At 39.9% G+C, this 25188-nt stretch overlaps 1 protein-coding gene across 6 annotated transcripts in view; it reads left to right on the top strand.

Moving 5' to 3' along the window:
- Positions 1 to 25188, top strand: part of nme7 (NME/NM23 family member 7) — a 161149-nt gene that overhangs the window by 135441 nt on the left and 520 nt on the right. For 4 of the 6 annotated variants that reach the window (XM_059968312.1, XM_059968315.1, XM_059968318.1 and 1 more), the window contains exon 10: positions 24454 to 24561. In XM_059968312.1, the coding sequence (XP_059824295.1) occupies positions 24454 to 24561 (108 nt within the window). The other 2 variants (XM_059968314.1, XM_059968317.1) reach the window with 2 other exon arrangements.

Below are 25188 nucleotides of genomic sequence, written 5' to 3'. Positions count from 1 at the left end.
CATCCTCATCCAATCAGGTTTCCACTGTCCCACCTTGTTTACAGTTGAATTCTAGTTCTTACTTTGTTCTTACTTCATCTTTGTGAAATTTTTTTCCCTGTAGTTTTATTTCTAGAGGAAATACCAGATTAATACCATCCACAAACCCATAAGGACGCTCAAATCACAGCTTATATGGGTCAAAGGTGACCTGGGATTCAGGATGGCTGGCATTTACAGGATTCCTTGTGAATGTGGAACAATGTGTATCAGCCAGACGGGGTGCACAGTGGAGTCCGCATGAAGGAGCACAGGAGCTGTATCCATTCGAGTTACTGGAGAAGTTGGTGGTAACAGAACATTGCATTCGCAATGGCCATAGGATACTCTTAGCACAAAATTACTGTGCCGCACCAGTGGCTTTTGGGATCTCCTGGTGATGGAAACCTGATGCACCATCAATAACTCACTCTGAGACGTAAAGGCGAGATATCGGCTTTTATTGACTGGAAGAAGGAACAAGCAGTGAGTGACCACCATACTACATCCTGGAGACTGAGAGGCTGGGCTCAGGCCTTGATCACCTTTATACAGGGATCTGTGGGAGGAGCCACAGGAGCAGTCAGCAGGGGGCATGTCCAGACAGGTATATGTAGTTCACCACAAAACCATTAAAATAAAACTAGAGAAAAAGAATTTTAACAAAGGTGAAGAGCTAGTTCTAAGAACTGAAATGTGATTGTAAACAAGATGGCACAGCAGAAACCTGATTGGTTAACTCTCCTCCAATCAGGAGGGACAGATGATGGAAGTATGAATACCACTGGACTAGGAAAGCTCAGTCATTATCCCTGATGAAGGTCGCAGAGTTTGTTATCGAAATGCTGGTTAAAATTAATACCTTTACCCGGCTGGAAGCTCGAGATGAGTTTATTTGGCTATTTTTTCAATGTTATAATAATTGTATTTCCCCTTAAAAATTGTCAGCCACTCACTGTGGTAAAGCAATTGTGCTCTTTATAACTGTACATCCATAAAATTTCTCCTAAGATCTCTGCTGCCTTCTTGGTGATAAGTTAATGACTAATTCTCATTCTTGTTAACAAAAGAAGAGTCATTTGGCTTATCAGATGCCTTCAATGTTTAAAATATCTCTTGAATATTAATTGATGTTAATCTGCTCCAGTGAAATCATTTCAAATATATATAGATGCTACTCATACCTACTCAATTTCTGAGATCTATTTTGTTTCTCCCCATTTTGTATAACTCTTGACAACCCTTGTGCTGCTCATTTCCTGAATATATTTACCGGTAATCAATTATTCTTTCCATGTGCCAATCCCTATTGTTTTATTTTGAAGATATGGTACAACAGTATTATATTGATCATCACAGAGATATAGATATGTGAAGCAAAAATCTGACTAATGTGCAATCTGATCTGGATTTAGGATTTTTAAATAAAATTTAAGACAAATGAAAAAATGGATTATATTAGAAGAAAATTGATATGTGACATTAACTGTATCTTTTGTAATTATTGAATTATATTTTGTGTATTTCTTGTTACTAATATGCTGTTGTACATTGATAACTTAAAGGGAGATCCAATGAGCATCGAAGCAGAATCTTAATTGCAATTTAGATTAACCATGTGAATGGTTCAATTATTCACATGTTTCATCTGATGAGTAGAAGCTTCATTTTGGAGATAATTGTCGTGCAGGTCATCATTAATCACTTTCTCCCATTCTTTCTCGTGCTGCATGGAAACCTGACCAGAATTTTTAGCAGTCCATGTTAGATTTGCATTTAGCTAACTTATTTTTGCCAACCTACTTAAAACTCAATAATTTCTAAATATTTTGATTTAAATTAACACATTTAATAAATACCAAAGAATTAATATTTTAAGACTTTTTCTGGTATTTTATCCACCAAAGCATTTTATCTTTTCATGTAACTGTTGCAGTAATTAGTTCTAAGCCAGTCTGACATCTTTGAACTAAATCTGTATTTCTCTCATTTTATGTTTGTGTTTATAATCTGTTTGCCAGTTGACATTGACTCCTGGCATTCTTGCAGAAATCTACATAGAACATTAACCAAAATTCATTCATTGCAGATCAAGTAGTGTCTGATCTATAGGAAAACTGAACGATGAACTGCATTTCTATCTCTTTCCCATGCCTTTTTCTTAATAATATTAAGTACTTTATTGATCCTGAGTGGGAAATTCTTTCATTACAGCAGCAATATTTAAAAACACACTTAGCAGTGTGTAGACTTAACTAATAATAAAGTACAGAACAATGATACACACAATAATAATTTACCAATGTGCAATAATAATTATGCCCCAATTTCTTCCATGGGAGCTTATCAAATACCCATCACCTCCCCAACATGTTGCTTGTGAATTTTCCCATTTTGCACAGGGGTATTTTCCAGATGGGATTCAATTATCATAATTGTTTGAAGACAAATGAGACTGAAGATTCGGAAACTGCGAATTTTTTTTTAAATGCATGTTTCCACAGATGCTGTTCGACCTGCTGAGTTCTCTCAGCATTCTGTTTATTTTGATCAAAATGCTTTGATCTCTAGCTGAGAATACACATGTAATAATCATGCCCTCCCCACAATGAAACTTTGTAAGGAAAAAGCATATTTGTTGGGCATGGAATTGCTTTTTCCTAGATATGGCTTCCAAGTTCATGATATGCCTTCCAATATTTTATCCTATGAAAACATTTCAGATTGAAAAAGAAAGGAAATGAAAAACATATTTTTAGATTTGAGTTGTCCTCTGTTAATATTTAAGCTAACATTAAGTAATTGTTGAAAATTCTTTGGTCAGTACTTGAAACAGACTGATGGCCTTGACTATTGTGTGTGTGTAACCTTTCTGATCCATTAAATAATATATGACAATAGGAGTATTACTGAATACTGTATTGTTATGTTTCCTTTACATAATATGTCTGATTGTATACTTCAAGTTAAATGCCTTTGTCTAAAGGAAAGCTTTACTGTCATCAATTAGAATTCCAGCTAGAATATTCAAAAATATAACTAGGGGTATTTCCAAGACAAAGTTAATCTACCAATTTGTACATTCTTTAACCCAGGGGTTATCCTTCAGAGTACCCAGTGGGAATTTAAACAAGTTGAACCAATAGCAAATCTAGTAACCAGACCATAGAATATTGGAGCAGTATTAGGCCATTCGGCCTTGTTACCCTGCCTTCTTCCAGTAACCTTTGATGGCCTTACTAATCGAGAACCTTTCAACCACTGCTTTAAATATGGCAATGACGTGGCTTCCACAGCCATCTATGGCAATGAATTCCATAGATTCATCATCCTCCGGCAAAAGAAATTTCTCCTTATCTCTGTTCTAAATGAATGTCCTTATATTTTGAGACTCTGCCCTCTGATAATAAACTCCCCATCTTATCAGCTTCGATGTCAGAATCTTTGCAACGTCTGTTTGCTGTGTAGTTGAATTTAATATTTCTCAGTTACATTTTTATATTGGTAGCAAATTGTATATTTTAAAGATCGCTCTTGGACTAATACATTTTAAGTGTATTCCTTCTGCTGCAATCATGATCTACATTTCGTTGTTAAAATAGAAAAGTAAACCAGCCATTTTCTATTGGCATGTCACTTCTAAATAAAATGCACATTTTAGTTGTCCTTCTATCTGCAGCCTCTGGCCCCACAACCATCCAGCTTTACCTGCTCAGTTTTCAGGATCTGGCAAGGGTAGCAAAGATAGTCTGTGCCTAATTGGTGCTGAGGAGGTAGTAGTGACTTACCTTCTTGAAAGGTTGTTGGTTTTCTGTTGAAGATGCTACCACTGTGCTGCTGTCCTTTGTATTGAATATACAACACAGAAATTGGTCCTTCTGCCCACTGAGTCAATGCTGACCATCAGGCAACTATTTATTCTAAGGCTACTTCATTCCCAACATATCTATCACCACCACCCTCCCCCAGATTCTATCAGCAAAAGAGACAATCATTTGATCTATTGATCCACGCATCTTTGGGGTATAGGAAGAGATCATACAGACATTGAAGGAACGTGCAAGCTCCAAATGTGGGATTGAATATGGATCATTGAAGCTATAAGACAGCAGCTGCAATAACTGCACCGTTCTGTTGCCTCTGTTGTCCAGGCATTTTAAACAAATCAATAATGATGGAGTGGTGATCCATTTCCAAGGCAAGGCAGTATGGTGCATGATATGAAGGGAAAACTGCAGATGGTAGTGTTTCAATGGATCTGCTATACTTGTGTTTCTTAATGGTGGAAGTCACAGATTTGAGAGATACTGTGGTTGGAGTGTGGACCAGTAACTACAGTGCATTTTGTAGATGGTACGCACTGTGGCCATTATGTGCTAGTTGCGAAGAGAATGGTTGATGGTGTGCCTAACAGTCAGAGCAATTTGCCCTGGGTAGTGTCAAGCTTTTTAATAATATTTGGAACTTCATTAATCTGTATAAGTGGAGAATATTCCAATGTATTCCTGAAGTATGCTGGAAGTAGATTCTTGGTAGGGTCAGGAGATGAGTTATTTAACAGCATATATCCAGTTTCTATTTTGCAGACACAATAAACGTGACCTAGTTGAATTTCTGATCAGTATTAATACCCTAGATATCGATCCTGGTGGACCTAGCATTGGTAATGAGATTGAATGCCAAAGGTGCAGGGGTAGACTCTCTTCTTCGGACAGCCATTGCTTGATGTTTTCGTGGTTTGAATGTTACTTGGCAAGCCGTGAGTAGTTTCATGTCCTGAATGTTGCAAAGCAAACTGAATATTATTAAATATCACCACTTGTAATTTAAGGTGAAATAAAATCCATTGATATAGCAGCTGAAGATGGTTGGACCTAAGAAGCTGTTCTGGAGGAACTCCATCTGTAATGTTTTGGAGGTAGGATATTGACCTACAATAACTGCAGTTGCCTACCTTTTGTGTGAGGTATGATTCTACCCTTGGGATTATTTTTCTTTTGATTCCAGGTGAGTTCACTTTTACAAGCACTTCCTGATACAAAGTATATTCAAATTCTGCCTTGTAACTCTTTCCCCACCTCTAGATTTCAGATTCTTGTCCATATTTGTGCCAAAGCCATGATAATGTCTGGAGCTGAATGGGCCAAGTGAAATCCAAATTGAGCACTGGCGAGTGGTTTATTGATATAACTGCCATTTTGCCAATGATTGAGAGTGAACTGATTGAACAGGAACTTGATAGTATTTGTCCTATTTGCCAGTGGCATAACTGTACTGGAAGAGCTTGGCAAGAGGTGCAGCTAATTCTGGAATGTAGACCTTCAGTACCCCAGCTGAGAGGTTGTTTGGTCTTGTAGCTACTGTATCCAGTGCTGTCAGCTGCTGCTTTATATCATGTGAAATGAATGGAGTTAACTGGAGACTGGCTGAAATGGTGGTGATTTCAGAAAGAAGCCACGATAGATCATCTCTCTATTGGATCAACTTGCCTACACAAATCTGAAAAGAAACAGTTTTAACTGCTCCCTGCTTCAGTGTAAATTGCATTACATATAAAAAATCCATACTTTAAGCTAAATTTTCAAACTAGGCGTCAAAGATGATTATGGTAAAGCAGTGAATGTTGAAATATTCAGTATATTGCTCAACATCTAAAACAACTTTGCTTGACTTTTTCCCTTTTTAGATATTGTGCAATTCTGTCATGTACTATTTTTATCTATTTTACTGTGCAAGGCTAGGATTCTATAATTACTGCTTTAAAAAAAACATTCAAAGAAGGTTTTCACATTTATCCTTTACAATGCTCTTTTTATTTGCTTTTTGCTAAGCTTTGCTCCTTATGCTCTACTCCAGATATTCCTGGGTGTTTATATCCCCTGGTTCATTTAGTACATTTATCCTCCATGTGGTTCTCTCTTGAATCATCCTCAGGAAAAGAGTCATTGAGCAGCTAGCTGCTTTATAGTTCTGCCAGGATATAGTATGAATATTTTTCCACTACTGTTTTAGTGGGCACATCTAACACAAAAATGTAAATCTGTATAGCATAGAAGTAGGCCCTTTGGACTAACCTTTCCATGCCAAAAGAATTGCCTTTCAAAGCCAATACCATTTCTTGCATTGGGCCCATATTCTATTCCTTTCCTGTTCATGTACCTGTGATTACCACCTCTGTTGGCAGCTTACATATATCCACCAAATTCTGTGGGGGAAAAATGTGTTCCTCAGACCTCCTTTAAGTATTTCCCCTCTTGCCTTAAACTTGATTGATAAGTACAGCCTCGGGGAGCCCACAGTGCTTCACATCAAAGGGAAACATTAACTCTGCATCTAGTCTGGACTTGGCATCAAAGGTTACGGGGAGAAGGCTGGAGAATGGGGCTGAGGAGGGGAGAAAAGAATCAGCCATGATTGAATGGCGAAGCAAACTTAATGGGTCAAATGGCCTAATTCTGCTCCTATGTTTTATGGTCTTGTAAGCTTTTCAATGAGTTCACTACTAATTCTTCTAAGCACAGCTCTGTTTAATTATCTCTACAATAGATTTCTATCTCTCAAGTTGTTTTGGGGAAAGTTTACTGCACACCCTTTGTTACTTACATGTTCTTCCTTAGATGTTTTTGCCAGCTCTTTGAATAATATTCTAAATGTAGTCTAATCAGGGCTTTGTATCTTTGAAATAAGATGTCTACTGCTGTACACAAATCCTCATGTGAAAGGTTACCATATTTTTCTATTTTATTTTCCACATTGCTTGCTGAACCTGTTTATAACTTTCAGTGTGTATGTATACAAGAATACCCAGTTCCATCTGAGCATCAACACCATTTAATCTCATAACATGTAAAAAAAAACCTAATCTTTGTACCACAGTAGAAAACCTTTTTTTGCACATCATATATCATCAACCATTTCCTTGCCCCTTCATCTAAGTTGTGTTTTTATCCTCTGAATCTCTCTGTATCCCCTATTACAATGCCATCCATGTTTTGTATCTTCAACATATTGCATTTGATCCTCTCAGTTAACCACTTGACGCACTGATTCATGCAGCATCCCACTGGTCAGTCATCCAGCCAAAAAGCTCTACCATACAACCCATGGTTGTATATTACACCCAAAACTACGCATTCTAATTTTGATTAATAAGGTTCACCTTAGATCACTTGTGTCTTAACATTCTGGATCAGCTTACCATGTTGAACCTTTTCAAAACGCTTACTAAAGTCCTTGTAAACTAGGTCTGCTGTTCTTCCTACATCAATTTTCTTTGTTGTCCTTTTTTTTAAAAAAAGGATCAAATACATGAAGCATGATCTCCCTTTCACAAAACCATGTTGACACCTGTTTAGTTCCTGTCTTTCCAAGTAAACATAAATCCTGACCTCTGAATCTCCTCTAAGTTTTCTACTGCTGATATAAAGCTCACTAGCCTACAATATTGAGGCTTCTTCAATCTGCCCTTTTTGAACAAAGGGATGATGTTACCTATCCTCCAGTCTTCTGGTATTTCATGTGTAGCTAGTAAAAGTGCAACTATCTTCATCAGAGCTACAGCAATCACCTTCCTTGCTTTCCTTATAATCCTAGGAGAAATCCCATCAGGCCTTGGGGACTCATTCACCCTGGTGCTCCAGTACATATTTTTATATTTTTCTTTAAGTGCCTCCCACTTAATCAGATGTTGGTTTCTCCTCTACCTGTTGCTCCCCATCTGCATCTCCCAGGCTTTTTTAGACATTAAAATTTTAGGGCCCTAATTTGAGAACTGAATTTGTCTTTCTCTGTGGCTATCTTGAAGCTTACTGAACTGTGGTTACTGTTCCCAAAGGGTTTCTCCACAGACAATTCAATCACTTGCCTGTAATCGCCTAAGAATTAACATCAGTCCTATTAGGACTATCAACAGACTGTTTAAGAAAATCCTCTTAACATGCACTTTACAAATTTCTCTCCATCTGAGCCCTTTGCACTAATTTAATATTTCTTTCAGCCTGTAGACGATCCACTGAAAATTTGTTGTTACTTTTTGTAATCCATAAAAATTTTTATAATCTGTTTATATATTTCTTGTCTCATTCAGATTTTCCTTAACATTGCCTTGGTTCATATTTTCTGAATCTGAAAAGTTCCAAATCCTTAGGCTTAATACTTTTTTGACAAAGTCTTAATCCTTTCCCTTTGACCTAATAATTTAACATCTCTTGATGGCCAGGACTGGACCTTCTTTTGAATTTCATTCCTGCCTTAAAGGGATTACTTTTAAAGAATTAATGCATAGTTTAGGAGTTAACTATTGCCTGTTTATGAGCATTCACTTTAATGTAGTTTCCCAGTTTTACACAGAAAACTTGTATCATGTACCTTTGTAATAAAAACAGAATATTGGAGGTGCTGAGGAGGGAGGTAATAATTTAGGTTGATAACTTCATATCAGAAAACACTTTTGTAGTTTGTTTTATTCATATTTTAGCTTCACATTGAACCAACACACTTTAAATTTTTAAATAAAATTGTATAAAGGTATGACTATAGTTCCCTTAAGGCCCTTTCACTACCAAATCATCACTAAACACTTTCCCAGGATGGTGTGCTTGATTTAAAAAGCACTTGTTGTTTTTTCAGCAGTGCTGATTTAGAAAATCAACACTTTCACAACACATGATTTCATCCTCCAGACTGCTAATTTGGTTTGTCCAGTCTGCATAAACATTTAGCTAATAGAGGTCATAATGTTATAATTATAGTGCAATGGTTGAAATGAGGAAAATGAAATAGGCATGAACATTCATCCATTAAATGGGATTGACTTCCGTGTGATGAGCTCATCCGTGGCAAACTGAGCAGATCTTGAAGCAGGGTAGTGGGAGCTATTCAAAAATGATTTTAGTGTACAGAGCCATTTCATATTTCTAAAATGAAAGAACTTTGCATTATATAAAAAGGGCTAAAGACCAAGAGATAAAGAACAACATCAAAAGAGAGGCAGAAATTACGATTAAATCGGATGAATGGGAAAGACTCAATGAACAACAAAAGATTACAGTAAAATGCACATGAAAGGGAGTAAGAATAAAAGAAACTACAATCGATATCAAAATAATTTAAGCTTTTATAATTATATTACAAAAACAAAGCATTAGAAATTAATAATGAATTGGGCACAGAGATATGCTAAGTTAATGTCAGTGAAGTAACATTGACATAAAATTTTATGTCTTAAGACTTTACAACTACCCTAGGACCAGATAGAATGCACTCAGTTTTTAAATAAAATATTTTCAGAAATCATTCCTTCTAATTGGAACCTTGCATGATCTCATTAAATGGCAAAACAACTTTGGTGGTTAAATGGTCCATTTTTAATTTTGTGCTATAATATGGAAAATGCAGCAGCCAGTTAGTATGTGTAGCAAACTTCACAGGCAGCGTATGATATCGCCCAGGTATTCTACTTAGCTCTAAGTGTTGATTAAAGAACATTAATCATTGTCCAAGATTCCTAGAAAATGTTCCTTTGATATTCTTTAACATAATTCTGTGAGATCCTTTTACCAGAAATGCTGCCAGTGATTTTGAAGTATCAATCTTCTCAGAGCTGATTCTGGTATATGTCCCCAGATTGTGTGTCTTTGGTGGTTCTGAGCACTTCCATCCTTTACTTTCCCCAACCTACATGTAATTCCTTTATCCAGCTCTCCATACTATCACTCTGAGTGTCTTTTCCCTACTGTCCCCACCCCATGATGTTGACCCTTCCTCGGTGTTAGCCATTCTCAACACATAGCTGTGACCTATCATCACATAGTATGCTCTCAATTGTTTGCAACTATCATCAAGGCACTTACATGCTGATTTCCCTTAACATGAACAGCACTAGAGAAGGAAAGGCCTTTGTCCATTTTTTCACAGTTAGGAATTGTAATTCCTTATAACATACCCACCAAGAATTTGGGGGACGTCCATGTGCAGATTTCACACAGACAGCACCAGAGGTCAGAATCAAACCCGGGTCACTGGAGCTGTGAGGTAATTGCACAATCTGCAACTCAGCTGTGCTGCCCAGAAAGCTGATTTATTTGCATTTACTTGGGTCTAGTGCACAATAGAACATTGCTGTCACGGATCCCTACAAAACAGGTGCTGGTCCACCTTACAATGCTGATTTAATGTGTCATATAGCCACAACAAAACTTCCAGGCCTGGACTCTACATCTTATACCACCTATTCACTGCTACTGTGCAATTACAGACCTTCTGTAAACCCTTTTTTTCTCTTGCAATTTCAAAATGAGCCCCTCCATGTTAGTAGATGATCTGTCTGACAAGTTTACCTGAATTTTGTTTTTTTTTTCAGATGCATAATTTCTGTAACTATCATTGAGTCACTTACATGTTTTGAATTGAATTGACTTTAATTCTTACATCCTTCACATACATGAGGAGTAAAAATCTTTATATCATGTCTCCATCTATGCAATGTGCATAGTAATTTATAATAAATAGAGCAGCAATGTAATATAGAGTACATTCAAATCAGCGTGAATTAATCTGTCTGATGGCCTGGTGGAAGAAACTGTCCCAGAGCCTGTTGGTCCTGGCTTTTATGCTGCGGTACTGCTTGCCGGATGGTAGCAGCTGGAATAGATTGTGGTTGGGGTGACTCAGGACCCCAATGATCCTACGGACCCTTTTACACACCTGTCCTTATAAATGTCCTGAATCATGGGAAGTTTACAACTACAGATGCGCTAGACTGTCTGCACCACTCTCTGCAGAGTGCTGCAATTGAGGGAAGTACAGTTCCCACACCAAGCAGTACCGCAGCCAGTCAGGATGCTCGCACTTGTGCCCCTGTAGGAAGTTCTTAGGATGTGGGGGCCCATACTAAACTTCCTCAACTGTCTGAGGTGAAAGAGGCACTGTTGTGCCTTTTTCACCACACAGCTGGTGTGTACAAACCATGTGAGGTCCTCAGCAATGTGGATGCCAAGGAACTTAAAGCTGTTTACCCTGTGTGTTTCTTCTATGTTTCTCTCTACTCCAGATCCATTGATGTCAATAGGGGTTAACCCATCTCCATGCCTCCTGTAATCCACAACCAGTTCCTATGTTTTTGCGGGAGAGGGAGAGGTTGTTTTCTTGACACCACTGTGTGTTCTTCTGAGTAGAACAATCTTAAGATTTGCCATCTCTCCACCCATCAGGTGTTTCTTAAACAAGAGAAAATCTGCAGATGCTGGAAATCCAAGCAACACACTGGAAGAACATGCTGGAAGAACTCAGCAGGCCAGGCAGCATCTTTGGGAAAAAGTGCAGTCGATGTTTCGGGCTGAGACCCTTCAGGAGGACTGGAGAAAAAAGATGAGCAGTCAGAGTTAGAAGGTGGGGGAGGGGAGGCAGAAACACAAGATAACAGGTTGGAGGCTACCCAGACAGAATAAAAGGTGTTGCTCCTCCAAGCTGAATGTGGCATCATTGCAAAGGTAGAGGAGGCCATAGATTGGCATGTCAGAATGGAAATGGGCCAACACCCCCCACCCCAACCATCCCCTTCCCCCTCTCTCGTGAGCTTCCCTGACCCTCTCCCCCTTTCTTTCGTCCATGGCCTTCTGTCCTCTCCTATTAGATTCGCCCTTCTCCAGCCCTGTATCTCTTTCACCAATCAATTTAACAGCTCTTTACTTCACCCCTCACCACCCCCCCCATTCTGGTTTCACCATCACCTCATGCTTCTCCCTCCCCTCCCACACCTTCTAACTCTGACTGCTCATCTTTCCTCTCCAGTCCTGCTGAAGGGCTTCAGCCTGAAATGTCGACTGTACTCTTTTCCACAGATGCTGCCTGGCCTGCTGAGTTCCTGCAGCTTTCTGTGTGTGTTGTGTTTCTTAAAGAGATTTGACACACAACTGAAATGAGGATAGATTTGATACCAATATCTTTTACTTTTACTTTCTTCCTAGCTACTAAATGCTACTTTAATGGTATTATCTCCTAACACTATTAAGGAGTATCCTTTATATAAATAAACCTTCATGGTTTTAATTATCTTAAGTGCTTAATGAGTCCATCCTGCTCTGCAGTATTTACTATGCTATGGTAAGTTATGAATGTATTTTTCTAGATACAAAATAGAAATGTAGAAAACCTACAGCACAATACAGGCCCTTCGGCCCATGAAGCTGTGCCGAACATGTCCCTACCTTAGAAATTACTAGGCTTACCCATAGCCCTCTATTTTTCTAAGCTCCATGTACCTATCCAAAAGTCTCATAAAAGACCCTATTGTATCTGCCTCCACCATCATTGCCGGCAGCCCATTCCACACCCTCACCACTCTCTGCGTAAAAAAAAAACAACAACAACAACAACTTACCCCTGACATCTCCTCTGTACCTACTCCCTAGCACCTTAAACCTGTGTCCTCTTGTGGCAACTGCTTCAGCCCTGGGAAAAAAAACCTCTCACTATCCACACGATCAATGCCTCTCATCATCTTATACACCTCTATCAGGTCACCTCTCATCCTCTGTCACTACCAAGGAGAAAAGGCCAAGTTCACTCAACCTATTCTCATAAGACATGCTCCCCAATCCAGGCAATGTCCTTGTAAATCTCCTCTGCACCCTTTCTATGGTTTCCACATCCTTCCTGTAGTGAGGTGACCAGAACTGAGCACAGTACTCCAAGTGGGGTCTGACCAGCAACACATGCAAAATGCAGGTGGAACGCAACAAGCCAGGCAGCATCTATAGAAAGAAGTACAGTCAACATTTTGGGCCAAGACCCTTTGTCTGACAAGGGTCCTATATAGCTGCAACATTACCTCTCGGCTCCTAAATTCAATTCCATAATTGATGAAGGCCAATGCACCATATGCCTTCTTAACCACAGAGTCAACATGCACAGCTGCTTTGAGCGGCCTATGGACTCGGACCCAAGATCCCTCTGATCCTCCACACTGTTTTGCATCCTATCAATGTCCCACTGTAACCTTTGACAGCCCTCCACACTATCCAGGACACCTCCAAGCTTTGTGTCATCAGCAAACTTACTAACCCATCCCTTCACTTCCTCATCCAGGTCATTTATAAAAATCACAAAGAGTAAGGGTCCCAGAACAGATCCCTGAGCCACACCACTGGTCACCGACCTCCATGTAGAATATGACCCATCTACAACCACTCTTTGCCTTCTGTGCGCAGGCCAGTTCTGGATCCACAAAGCAATGTCCTGTCCCCTTGGATCCCATGCCTCCTTACTTTCTCAATAAGGCTTGCATGGGGTACCTTATCAAATGCTTTGCTGAAATCCATATACACTATACTGCTCTTCCTCCATCAATATGTTTAGTCACATCCTCAAAAAATTCAATCAGTCTGATAAGGCCCTTGATAAAACCATGCTGACTATTCCTAATCATTTTATACATCTCCAGATATTCATAAATCCTGCCTCTCAGAATCTTCTCCATCAACTTAACAACCACTGAAGTAAGACTCACTGATCTATAATTTCCTGGGCTATCTCTACTCCCTTTCTTGAGTAAAGGAACAACATCTGCAACCCTCCAATCCTCTGGAACCTCTCCTGTCCCCATTGATGATGCAAAGATCATCGCCAGAGACTCAGCAATCTCCTCCCTTGCATCCCACAGTAGCCTAGGGTACATCTCATCTGGTCCCATGACTTATCCAACTTGATGCTTTCCAAAAGCTCTAGCACATACTCTTTCTTAATATCTACATGCTCAAGCTTTTCAGTCCACAGCAAGTCATCACTACAATCACCAAGTTCCTTTTCCATAGTGAATACTGAAGTAAAGTATTCATTAAGTACCTCTGCTATTTCCTCTGGTTCCATACACACGTTCCCACTTTCACACTTGATAGGTCCTATTCTTTCATGTCTTATCCTCTTGCTCTTTATATACTTGTAGAATGCCTTGGGGTTTTCATTAATCCTGCCTGCCAAGGCCTTCTCATGGCCCCTTCTGGCTCTCCTAATTTCCTTCTTAAGCTCCTTCCTGTTAGCCTTATAATCTTTTATATCTTTAACATTACCTAGCTCTCTGAACCTTTTGTAAGCTTTTCTTTTCTTCTTGACTAGATTTATTACAGCCTTTGTACACCACAGTTCCTGTACCCTACCATAATTTCTCTGTCTCATTGGAGACCTTTGCAGAACTTCACACAAATATTCCCTGAACATTTGGCACATTTCTTCCATACTTTTTCCTGAGAACATCTGTTCCCAATTTAAGCTTCCAATTTCCTGCCTGATAGCCTCATAATTCCCCTTACTCCAATTAAATGCTTTTCTAAGAATACGTACACGACACTGGAAGAACTCAGCAGGTCAGGCAGCATCCGTGACAAAAGAGTAGCCAATGTTTCGGGCCGAGACCCTTCATCAGGAATGGGGGGGGAAGAGAGGGCCAAAGCCCAGTAATAGGGGAGGGGGAAGGGCTAGCGCAGGTCACACCTACCCCAAAAGAGGTCGCAATGATCCAGAAATCTGAATCCCTGCCCCCCGCTTCAACCCCTCAGCCATGCATTTATTCTCATCCTATTCCTGCACTCAGTCGCGTGGCACAGGCAGTAATCCTGAGATCACTACCTTGTGGTCCTGCTTCTCAACTTCCTTCCTAACTCCCTGTAGTCTGTTTTCAGGACCTCTACCCGTTTCCATTGGTACCAATATGTACCATGGCCTCTGGCTGTTCTCCCTCCCTCTGCAGGATATCTTGGATGCGATCTGAAACATATCAGACCCTGGCACCTGAGAGGCAAACTACAATCCGAGTTTCTTTCCTGTGTTCATAGAATCGCCTGTCCCCTATCACTACTGCCTTCCTCCTTTCACTGCCCTTCTGAGCCACAGGGCCAGACTCTGTGCCAGAGGCACTGCCACTGTTGCTTCCTCCAGGTAGGCTGTCCCCCCCCCAACAATACTCAGACATGAGTACTTATGGTTAAAGGGTACAGCCACAGGGGTACTCTCTTGTACCTAACTCTTGCCCTGCCCTCTCCTGACTGTTACCCACTTGTCTGTATCCCGTGGCCCCGGTGTGACCATCTGCCAATAACTCCTTTCTATCACCTCCTCGCTCTCCCTGACCAGACAAAGGTCATCGAGCTGCATCTCCAGTTCCCTAACTCGGTCCCTTAGGAGCTGCAGCTCGACATATCGGATGCAAATATGGCTGTCCGGGAGGCTGAAAGACTCCAGGACCTCCCACATCTGACACCAAGCACAGAAAACCAGGCTCACACACATACAGTACTTCCTTTCTGCAGTTAACACAGGTAATTAACAGGCTACCTCGCCTCATTACCACCTAAGCCCATTGAGCCAAGCCCTATCACTCTACTACCCTCTCACTCCGCTGCCCGCTGGATATGGCGGTCTTCATTTTGAACTTCTCCGCTCTATTGGCTGACGTCACGAGCCTGCGCAGTCTTGCCTCTCTTTTACCCCGAGTAGTAAAATGTCTTTGCTCCAGAAATCCTTAGCCATTCCACTCGCAGCCACCTTGCTCTGAATCAAAAAAATGAAATGTTTGTCGAGATTGCATTTGAAAAGCAAAGAACATATTACCCACATTAAGAATGTGCTGAGGGCACTAATGTAGGAGCCCTTTATAGTGGAATGTGCATAAAGGTACCTTGCTAGATGCTTGGATACCTATTCTACACTTGAATAATGAAGCCAAATAAAGAGAAGCACAGACAGATTTACAGGCATCTTCCCTTTCTCAGGCAATGAATACAATGTACTGTAGTAATTTGGAGAAGCTGTATGTGAATTAATATGCAAGTTGAAAAGTTTGTTTTTGAAGGATTGGACTCTGAAGTTTAAGGAAATAAATAGAAAGGCATTTTTGTATTGAAACTTTACAAGAGAATAATACTCAGCAATTGGGATAGTAGAATAAGGAAGAATGGAACCGTTGGTCAAGAACGATGAAACATTTGGTTGGAAGTGGATTATATAATAGCTTGTTGGAAGGGTCAATGATTGGCGGCTAGGTAAAAGCTAAGGATAAAGGATACTTTTGTGAGAAGGATTGATGTGGAAATAAAAGTCTGATAAATAAGATCTGGGTGTTATTTGCCTGTAAAAATATATCACTACAATTTTCATTCTATTCAATCCATGAAATATTTTTTTAAGTAAAACTTAACTAACTTTAAATATATGCCTTGGTCAGAGGGTTAATTTTCAAACCCTATACCAGAAACACAATCTTGTCTTACCCTTTAATGTAATACAGATCAACTGCCTCAGTGTTAGAAGTTGTCTTAACCATGATCCATTCTTTTCTTATGTGTATTATATTACATATACCATCCTGGTCAAAATTGCTTGCAAGTGCAGAACCAAGTTTGGTAAAGCTAACAAAAATCAACAAAATTGCAGGTTCTGGAAATCTGAAGCATAAAATAGAAAATACTGAGACTACATTTATGGAAAGAAAAACAGTCAATATTTTGTATCTGTGACCCTTCACCAAAACTGGGATGTATAGCCAGGATGAAGCATGGAGAAGAAAGCACTAGGGGTAATTTATAGACTCCCAGCGGTAATAATAGTATGCACAGAGCATGGGTCAGGAAACAGAAGAGTAAATTGTTCATGTGGAGGATTTTGATCCTTGTGTCGAATGAGTCAACTGACTGGCAAATAATGGGCTCTAGGTTAAGTCCATTGAATCGGTTCAGCATGTTGTTGAATGTGGATAAATCTAAAACAAGGACTTCAGGTTTAAACGAAGTCTGATATAAAATTATGAAATTTGCATAGGACAATATAGAATGGAAATTTGATAATGTGTGATTGAGGATAATAGTAAACATGTAAAGAACTAACCCATTATTCTCCAGAGGTTAGAAGTTACCAAGAAGGGTAGCTTTCAATGTAGCATTAATTATGAGACCTGCCCTTTTATACAAAGACAAAAAAAAACTGCAGATGCTGGAAATTGGAACAAGAAACAAAATGCTAAAAGAACTCTGAATAAACAACATCTGTGGAAACAAAAGGTGTAGATTAACATTTTGGTTTGAGACTTAGCATCATGACTGAGAGAGAAGTGGAAAGACTGTCAGTTCTATTAGTATTGGGGTTGGGATAGAGGCTGGGGAAGATGAACAAGGGGAGGAGAAGAATAGGTGGATATGTTAAATATATGTGGGAGAACACTGGGTGAGTGAGTCATCTGAAATTGGAAAATTCAATGTCTTCCTCAATTTCTTTATCGTTGTTTCAAGATAAGATCTTACGCTCACAAGTTACTGCACTGTCCAATTTCTTCCAGAAACAGGCCTTTCCTTCTGTCATGATAGGGCCCTTGCACATATATTTCCCCTATGTCTGCTCTCAACCAATATTAGATTTCATAACCTGCAATCCTTTGTTGCCTCCACCTCTTAGACTCTTTCCCCATCTCCATATGTACTTCTGCACCTAACTCCATTCTTTCAAACATGTCACATCTGGATCCAATTCTTACCCCATCCCTCTTCTCACCTTTTTATTAGTTACATGCCCTCTACTCTCTCAGTCCAGGTGAAGTGTCAACATTCAATGGCCTAAAACATCAACTGTCTATTTCCCTACACAGATGTTACTCGCCTCTTGAATTCCTTCAGAAGCTTCTCTTTTTTTCATTCCAAGAACCTTAGCAGCCTTTCTAAGTGAGACAGAAGTTTGTCTACAACTTACTTGTTTATTTTATTTCACTTAGAGGCAGTGTGGAAGAGGCCTTTTTGGCCCAGTGAACCACACTGCCCAGCAACCTACCTATTCAACACTAGCCTAAATCACAGGGCAGTTTACAATGACCAGTTATCCTAGCTAATGTATCTTTGGACTTTGGGAAGAAACCCACATGGTCATGGGGAAAACGTACAAACCCCTTACACATGGCACTGGTATTGAATTCCAAACTCCAAGTTGTATTAGTGTTGCACTAACTGCCATGCTACTGTGGCATCCATCCCTTCAACCTGAATTTGCTGCATTCATTGCTCATGATGTGGCCTGCTCAATGTTAGTAAAACCAAATGTAGAGTAGGTGATCGTCTTGCAGTGTCCCTGCACTTTGTCCACAGTGGCCATCTTGCATTCTCCTTCGATCTCCATAAACAGCCAGGGTGTCCTTCGCCTTCTCCATTGCTATGAGGCCATATACATACAAGTTGGAAGACCAACATCTCATTTTCTGCTTGGGTGGCTTACAACTCAATCGTATGAACATTGATTTTTCCAGTTTCAGGTAATCTAGTGTTCTTCTCCAACACACACTCACCAATTTTCTTCTTCATCCCCCTCCTCCCATCTGATTCCATCACCCCTTCATTCTCACTCACCCACCCCTCCCCTATTCCACTTACCAGCCTTTGACCCTTAACTCAGGTTGTTCTATTCTACCAATCTTTCCTCGTCCCTCTCAGCTCTGATATAGGATCTTGACCCGAAAAGCCAAACTACATTTTTGCCTCCACAGATGCTGCTTAGCCCACTGAACTCTTTCAGCATTTTGCTCTATTGCAATTTGTTTCAAGGTCCCTGAATAGCATTGAAGCAGAGCCTGTCTATTGCACTCCAGAATTAATATGTAAATTTGAGAAGTTTAAGAGTTGTGAGTGCAATATTCAAATGTCTTCTTGCTGCCATGATGTTGATTTGGTTGTGTTGGGTTTCCATTCAAAGTTGTTTCTATGGTATGATGTAGACAATGGATTTGCATGTTGATTCGCAGTCTGCCAAGTATGATGTATTTTTTCCTTCTAAGCTATTCTTTGTGCATAAGTTTTGCAAATATTGATAATACATTCATGTGTCACTATTCACAATACAAGATGAATCACTCAATTTGCTTTCAATATTAGCATTACAGCAGTTTCTCTCCACATGAAATAGAAAGGCAATAAGGGTGAGAATTTTTTTTTGCACTAGTTCCAAGCCCACAATATGCATTGTTGTGGAGCCTGGGCCATACCTGCACCTCGTTAAGTAAGACCAAAGGTGCCTTCCTTAAATTATTTTCTGTGATTGGAGTACTGCTGCCACAATCCCAACTTCTGCTTCATCATGACCAATGTTCTACATGCAACTAGTCTGCAAGTTGATGATCTTTTGGTATACCCTAGCTTATTTGAACCACATTCCCAGTGCCCTTAGGAAATGAACCATCTATCAGTCAACTTTTACCTAAAACATAACTTACTGAAATTCACTCTGGCACTTGAGAGGGTTCAGATGGGTCACAGATCCTTATTAATCTACAGACTGACAATGGATCCAAACAAAAGGTGGTGACAGCATCTATGTAGATGAAAGCTTCAACTTGAATCTCTGCATATTATCTTCACCCTTATCCCCAAATTCTCCAGATTTAGTCAGAAAGGTTACTGTTTCCCACTGTTGTATTGTGTGTAATCCACAGTATTAAGAAAATTTTACTCCATAGCACACAAAACGGGGAATCTTTATAACCTATTGTATCTTAATCTTCCAGGTTAGAATTTAGAGTTGACCTTTGTTTTCCATACATCACTGAAGTAGCATTCTGACCCAGAAAGTGTACTATTTGGCCAAGATCTATGGTGGACCTCCAGTTGGCTAATGGTGGGAGATTCAGTGATGATGCCGTTTAATGTAGCTGGTTGGAGCTTTTCTCACTATTGGAGCCTACTGTGATATATGTTACTTATCACATGAACCCCACCCAAGTCAGGAAATAGGTTTCATGTTTCCAAGAGTTGGAGAGAAGAACTAAATGTTAGAGATGTGAGAAAACAGCCATATGAATGGATTAAGATTAGATTGAGACTGAAGGGATGAATATTTAGGCCAAGACCTTCGATGAAGATATCCTACATTCTGTACTACTGCTATAATGACCAGCTGGCAACAACTAAAACCATTGTTCAGGCAGGCAGGCAGGTAGACAGGTCCCCGGGTTCAGGCAGGCGGACAGGCAGGTCTAGGTGGCTAGATAGGCTGGCGGATAGTCCTCCCTGGGCGGGCCGCATATATCCCGGGAAGGGCTGCCTCCCACATTATCATTACAGATCCCAGAGTGTTTCATTGATGCATTTTACTAAAGCCTCTTGTCATTCACAACTAAACAGCAATTCCTTTACATTCATTGGTATTCACTTCTTGTACATGTCTTTTGAATCAATGTGTGGGAAGGTCTAAAGCTAAATCTGTAAAACCTTAAGAAGTAGTTTTTAACTCAATTTACAAACGTTAATAGTATTAGACTTCAAAACTGCAGATTCCATGTCAGTAAATGCAGTTGCAATGTTGGAAATAGGTAAATATGGAGAGTAGAGATTAATCCAGAATTTAGGGAAATATACCATTTTGTGAAAACAAGAATTAAGTATGGACAAAAAATTATTACCCCACTGTAAAGCAGTGATTCAAAAAGGCTCCCCTCTAATGTCTACAGCACTATTAGGGTTGTGCAATAAAATCTGGCCTTGCCAACTCTGGTTCACTGGAAGTTGCACTTATAAGCAGCTCATGCATACAAAGTGTTAGGATGCATAGTGTGATGGAGTTGCTGTTATTAGAACTATTAACCACAGAAAACAAATTAAGAATGAATACTAATTTTCCTGCAACAGTATCCTTCAGAGAAATCTGAATGGTTACATTAAACTGATTATAGCTACTTTGCCCTCAGTTATTCAATGTATTTCTTACTTGTGAACTGTTTGGGTTAAAATTCTCAGGAATGGAACCTAGGAGAATCTGTATGCTAAAATTGAAGTGCTAACCTGTAGAAGCTAAAAAGACTGTATTAACATACAGTCTATCTGTGACATCAACTTTGTGGACCCTATACAGATTATAAAGGAGATATTTGCTGTCCTGAACAAATTAGGGTGGATAAGCTCCCAGGGCCTGACAAGGTGTTCACTCAGACCCAGTGGGAGGCAAGTGCAAAAATTGCTGGGGTCCTTGCAGAGATATTTAAATCATCTATAGCAACAAGTGAGGTACCAGCGGATGTGGGTAGCCAATGTTGTTCCACTATTCAAGAAAGGCTCAAAAATAAACCAGGAAATTACAGGTCGATGCCCTGACATTGGTAATGAGAAAGTTACTGGAAGGTATTCTGAGGGACTGAATATATGAGTATTTGGACAGACATGGACTGATTAAGGGTAGTTAGCACAGCTTCATGCGTGGTAGATCGTGTCTAACCAATCTTATAGAATTTTTCAAGTTTTTCAAGTTACCAGGAAAGTTGATGAAGACAAGGCAGTAGACAAACTCCTGCAAGAGAGGTTGGTTAAGTTTAATTGCTTGGCATTCAAGATGAGGTAGTAAATTGGGTTAGACATTGGCTTTGTGGGGAAAGTGCAGGATATAGCTGCATCTCTAACTGGAAGCCTGTGACCAGTGGAGTGCCAGAATGGATCAGAGCAGTGTCCATTGTTGTTCATCATCTACAGCAATGATCTGGGTGATAATGTGGATAACTGCAGATGACACTAAGATGGGAAGTGTAGTGGGCAGTGAGGAAAACTATCATGGCTTGCAGTGGAATCTGGATCAGCTGTAAAAATGGTAGATGAAATTTAGTGCAGACAGGTATGAGGTGTTGCATCAGGGTTGGTCTTATGCAGTGAAAGGTAGGGCACTGAGTCGTCCAGTAGAACAAAAGGATCCAAGAGTGTAGGTGTATAAATTCATTCAAAGTGGTCACAGGTTGACAGGGTTGTAAAGAAGGCTTTTGGCACATTAGCCTTCATAAATCAAAGGATTTGGAATGTTATATTTAAGTTGTATAAGACCTTCGTAAGGCCTAATTTGGAGTATTGTGTGCAATTTTGTTACCTACCTACAGCAAAGATGTAAATAAGGTTAGAAACATAGAAAATAGGTGCAGGAGTAGGCCATTCGGCCCTTTGAGCCTGCACCGCCATTCAGTATGATAATGGCTGATCATCCAACTCAGAACCCTGTACCTGCTTTCTCTCCATACCCCCGATCCCTTTAGCCACAAGGGCCATATCTAACCTCCTCTTAAATATAGCCAATGAACCGGCCTCAACTGTTTCCTGTGGCAGAGAATTCCACAGATTCACCACTCTCTGTGTGAGGAAGTTTTTCCTCATCTCAGTCCTAAAAGGCTTCCCCTTTATCCTTAAACTGTGACCCCTCGTTCTGGACTTCCCCAACATTGGGAACAACTTTCCTGCATCTAGCCTGTCCAATCCCTTTAGAATTTTATACGTTTCAATAAGATTCCCCCCTCAATCTTCTAAATTTCAATGAGTATAAGCCTAGTCAATCCAGTCTTTCTTCATATGCAAGTCCTGCTATCCCAGGAATCAATCTGGTGAACCTTCTTTGTACTCCCTCTATGGCAAGAATGTCTTTCCTCAGATTAGGGGACCAAAACTGCACACAATACTCTAGGTGCGGTCTCACCAAGGCCTTGTACAACTGCAGTAGAACCTCCCTGCTCCTGTACTCAAATCCTTTTGCTATGAATGCCAACATACCATTTGCCTTTTTCACCGCCTGCTGTACCTGCATGCCCACCTTCAATGACTGGTGTACAATGACACCCAGGTCTCGTTGCATCTCCCCTTTTCCTAATCAGCCACCATTCAGATAATAATCTGTTTTCCTGTTCTTGCAACCAAAGTGGGTAACTTCACAATTATCCACATTAAATTGCATCTGTCATGAATTTGCCCACTCACCTAACCTATCCAAGTCACCCTGCATCCTCCTCACAGCTAACACCACCACCCAGCTTCGTGTCATCCGCAAACTTGGAGATGCTGCATTTAATTCCCTCGTCTAAATTATTAACATATATTGTGAACAACTGGGGTCCCAGCACTGAGCCTTGCGGTACCCTACTAGTCACTGTCTGCCATTCTGAAAAGGTCCCGTTTACTCCCACTCTTTGCTTCCTGTCTGCCAACCAATTCTCTATTCACATCAATACCGTGTGCTTTAAGTTTGCCCACTAATCTCCTGTGTGGGACCTTGTCAAAAGCCTTTTGAAATTCTAAATATACCACATCCACTGGCTCTCCCCTATCCACTCTACTAGTTACATCTTCAAAAAATTCCTTAAGATCCGTCAGACATGATTTTCCTTTCACAAATCCATGCTGACTTTGTCCAATGATTTCACCAAATGTGCCGTTCCACATCTTTGATAACCGACTCTAGCATTTTCCCCATCACCGATGTTAGACTAACCAGTCTATAATTTTCCAGTTTTTCTCTCCCTCTTTTTAAAAAGTGGGGTTACATTAGCCACCCTCCAATCCTCAGGAACTAATCCAGAATCTAAGGAGTTTTGAAAAATTATCACTAATGCATCCACTATTTCTTGGGCTATTTCCTTAAGCACTCTGGGATGCAGACCATCTAGCCCTGGGGATTTATCTGCCTTTAATCCCTTCAATTAACCTAACACCTCTTCCCTACTAACATGTATTTCCCTCAGTTCCTCCATCTCACTAGACCCTCGGTCCCCTACTATTTCCGGAAGACTATTTATGTCCTCCTTATTGAAGACAGAACCAAAGTAGTTATTCAATTGGTCTGCCAACATTCAGAAGGATGTTTCTGGGTCTGGAGGACCTGAGCTACAAGAAAAGATTGAATAGATTAGGACTTTATTCCTTGGAAGGTAAAAGACTTAGAGATTTGATAGATACAAAATTGAAGGGTTAATAAGGTAAATGTAAGCAGTCTTTTTCCTCAAAGTCATGGCTTAAGGGTGAAAGGTGAAATGTTTTAGAACACGAGGGGAACTTCACTGAGGAGCATCAGAGCGTATACGAGCTGCTAGCACAAATGGTGCACGAAAGTTCAATTTTGACATTTAAGTTTGGAGGGCTATGGGCCTGGTACAGGTTGATGGGACTGGGCAGTTTAAATGGTTTGGCATGAATCAGATGTGCCAATTTCTGTCCAGTACTTTTCGTGATTCTAACACCAAAAGCAATATACAATAGAATTCCACAAACACTGGATCAGATAAAGTCTGCGGTCCTGACAATGGTGGGCCATTAAATGGCCAATAGACTATTCGGCATGGGAATGTTTTTGGGGTAATGTCAGAATTCAATTTCTGAATGCCCAAGATCAGGCATTCATTGCCATCTTCACCCATACTGTTTCCTCCTGAAGTTCTTATTTAAAAAAATGCCATTTTGATACCAAGAATTGGATTTCTACTTAATTTCACAGAAAGAATGGATGATTTATTTTTCTGACACACCATCTTCTCAACTCAAGTAGTATTTTCAATACCAATGTTATGCTTCTATACAAAGGTTTTGACAAGCATAGAAGCCAATAACTATAGGCTACAATATTGGAAAAAGGCAGTTGTCTGACTTAAGTCTACTTAAATCACCATTACTTTTGTAGGAAATAGCTCGTCACCTACGGCCTCGCAGCTTACGTGCTCTCTATGGAAAAACTAAAGTTCAAAATGCAGTACATTGCACAGACCTTCCTGAAGATGGAGTTCTGGAGGTAAGAAAAAAACCCTAATTTACAGGTGGAGTCTATGAACAAAATGGCTTCAGTGGTTGGTGATTATCAACTAACTTTTACCCAAATATAATCTTGCTCAATGACCTGAAAATCTCACTAAAATCAACACAGCCAAATTGAAAAGCTGTTATTGAAGAGCCTCAACTAAAATAGATGAAGGTTAGTTGTTTTAGTTGCTCCTCAGTGTTACCAAACTTGTCTTTTATCTCTATAACTGGAGAATGCATTTCCCTAACCCATCATCTGGAACCTAAAACCAAAATAATTTCACAAAACAAATTCTTAGCTATGACAATTCAGATTATTACCACTTAAGGCTGTTAGGAAATCCTAATAACTTTTATATTAATTACATCCAAATAGCTAGATGTTTGCCCAATCTATAAAGCATACCCAATGTGCTGCAGCTGGACTAACAGTCCAATGTAGCACAGGGAACTTTCTCAGCATAGCCACACAACTACTAGCAGATTTAAACACCTCCCCTCCATCCCAGTCCATTCTCCATAGGATCATAGCCGTCAGTGAGACACGGTGCGCTGTATGTTTGGCCCAAGTTTAAATTATACACCATAACCAATTTAAAATAGACACTCAAATTACTGA

Source organism: Hypanus sabinus, chromosome 4, assembly GCF_030144855.1.
Source record: "Hypanus sabinus isolate sHypSab1 chromosome 4, sHypSab1.hap1, whole genome shotgun sequence".
Classification (NCBI taxonomy): domain Eukaryota; kingdom Metazoa; phylum Chordata; class Chondrichthyes; order Myliobatiformes; family Dasyatidae; genus Hypanus; species Hypanus sabinus.
Note: the sequence above shows the minus strand (reverse complement) of the source record. Positions and strands in the feature narration are given on the sequence as shown.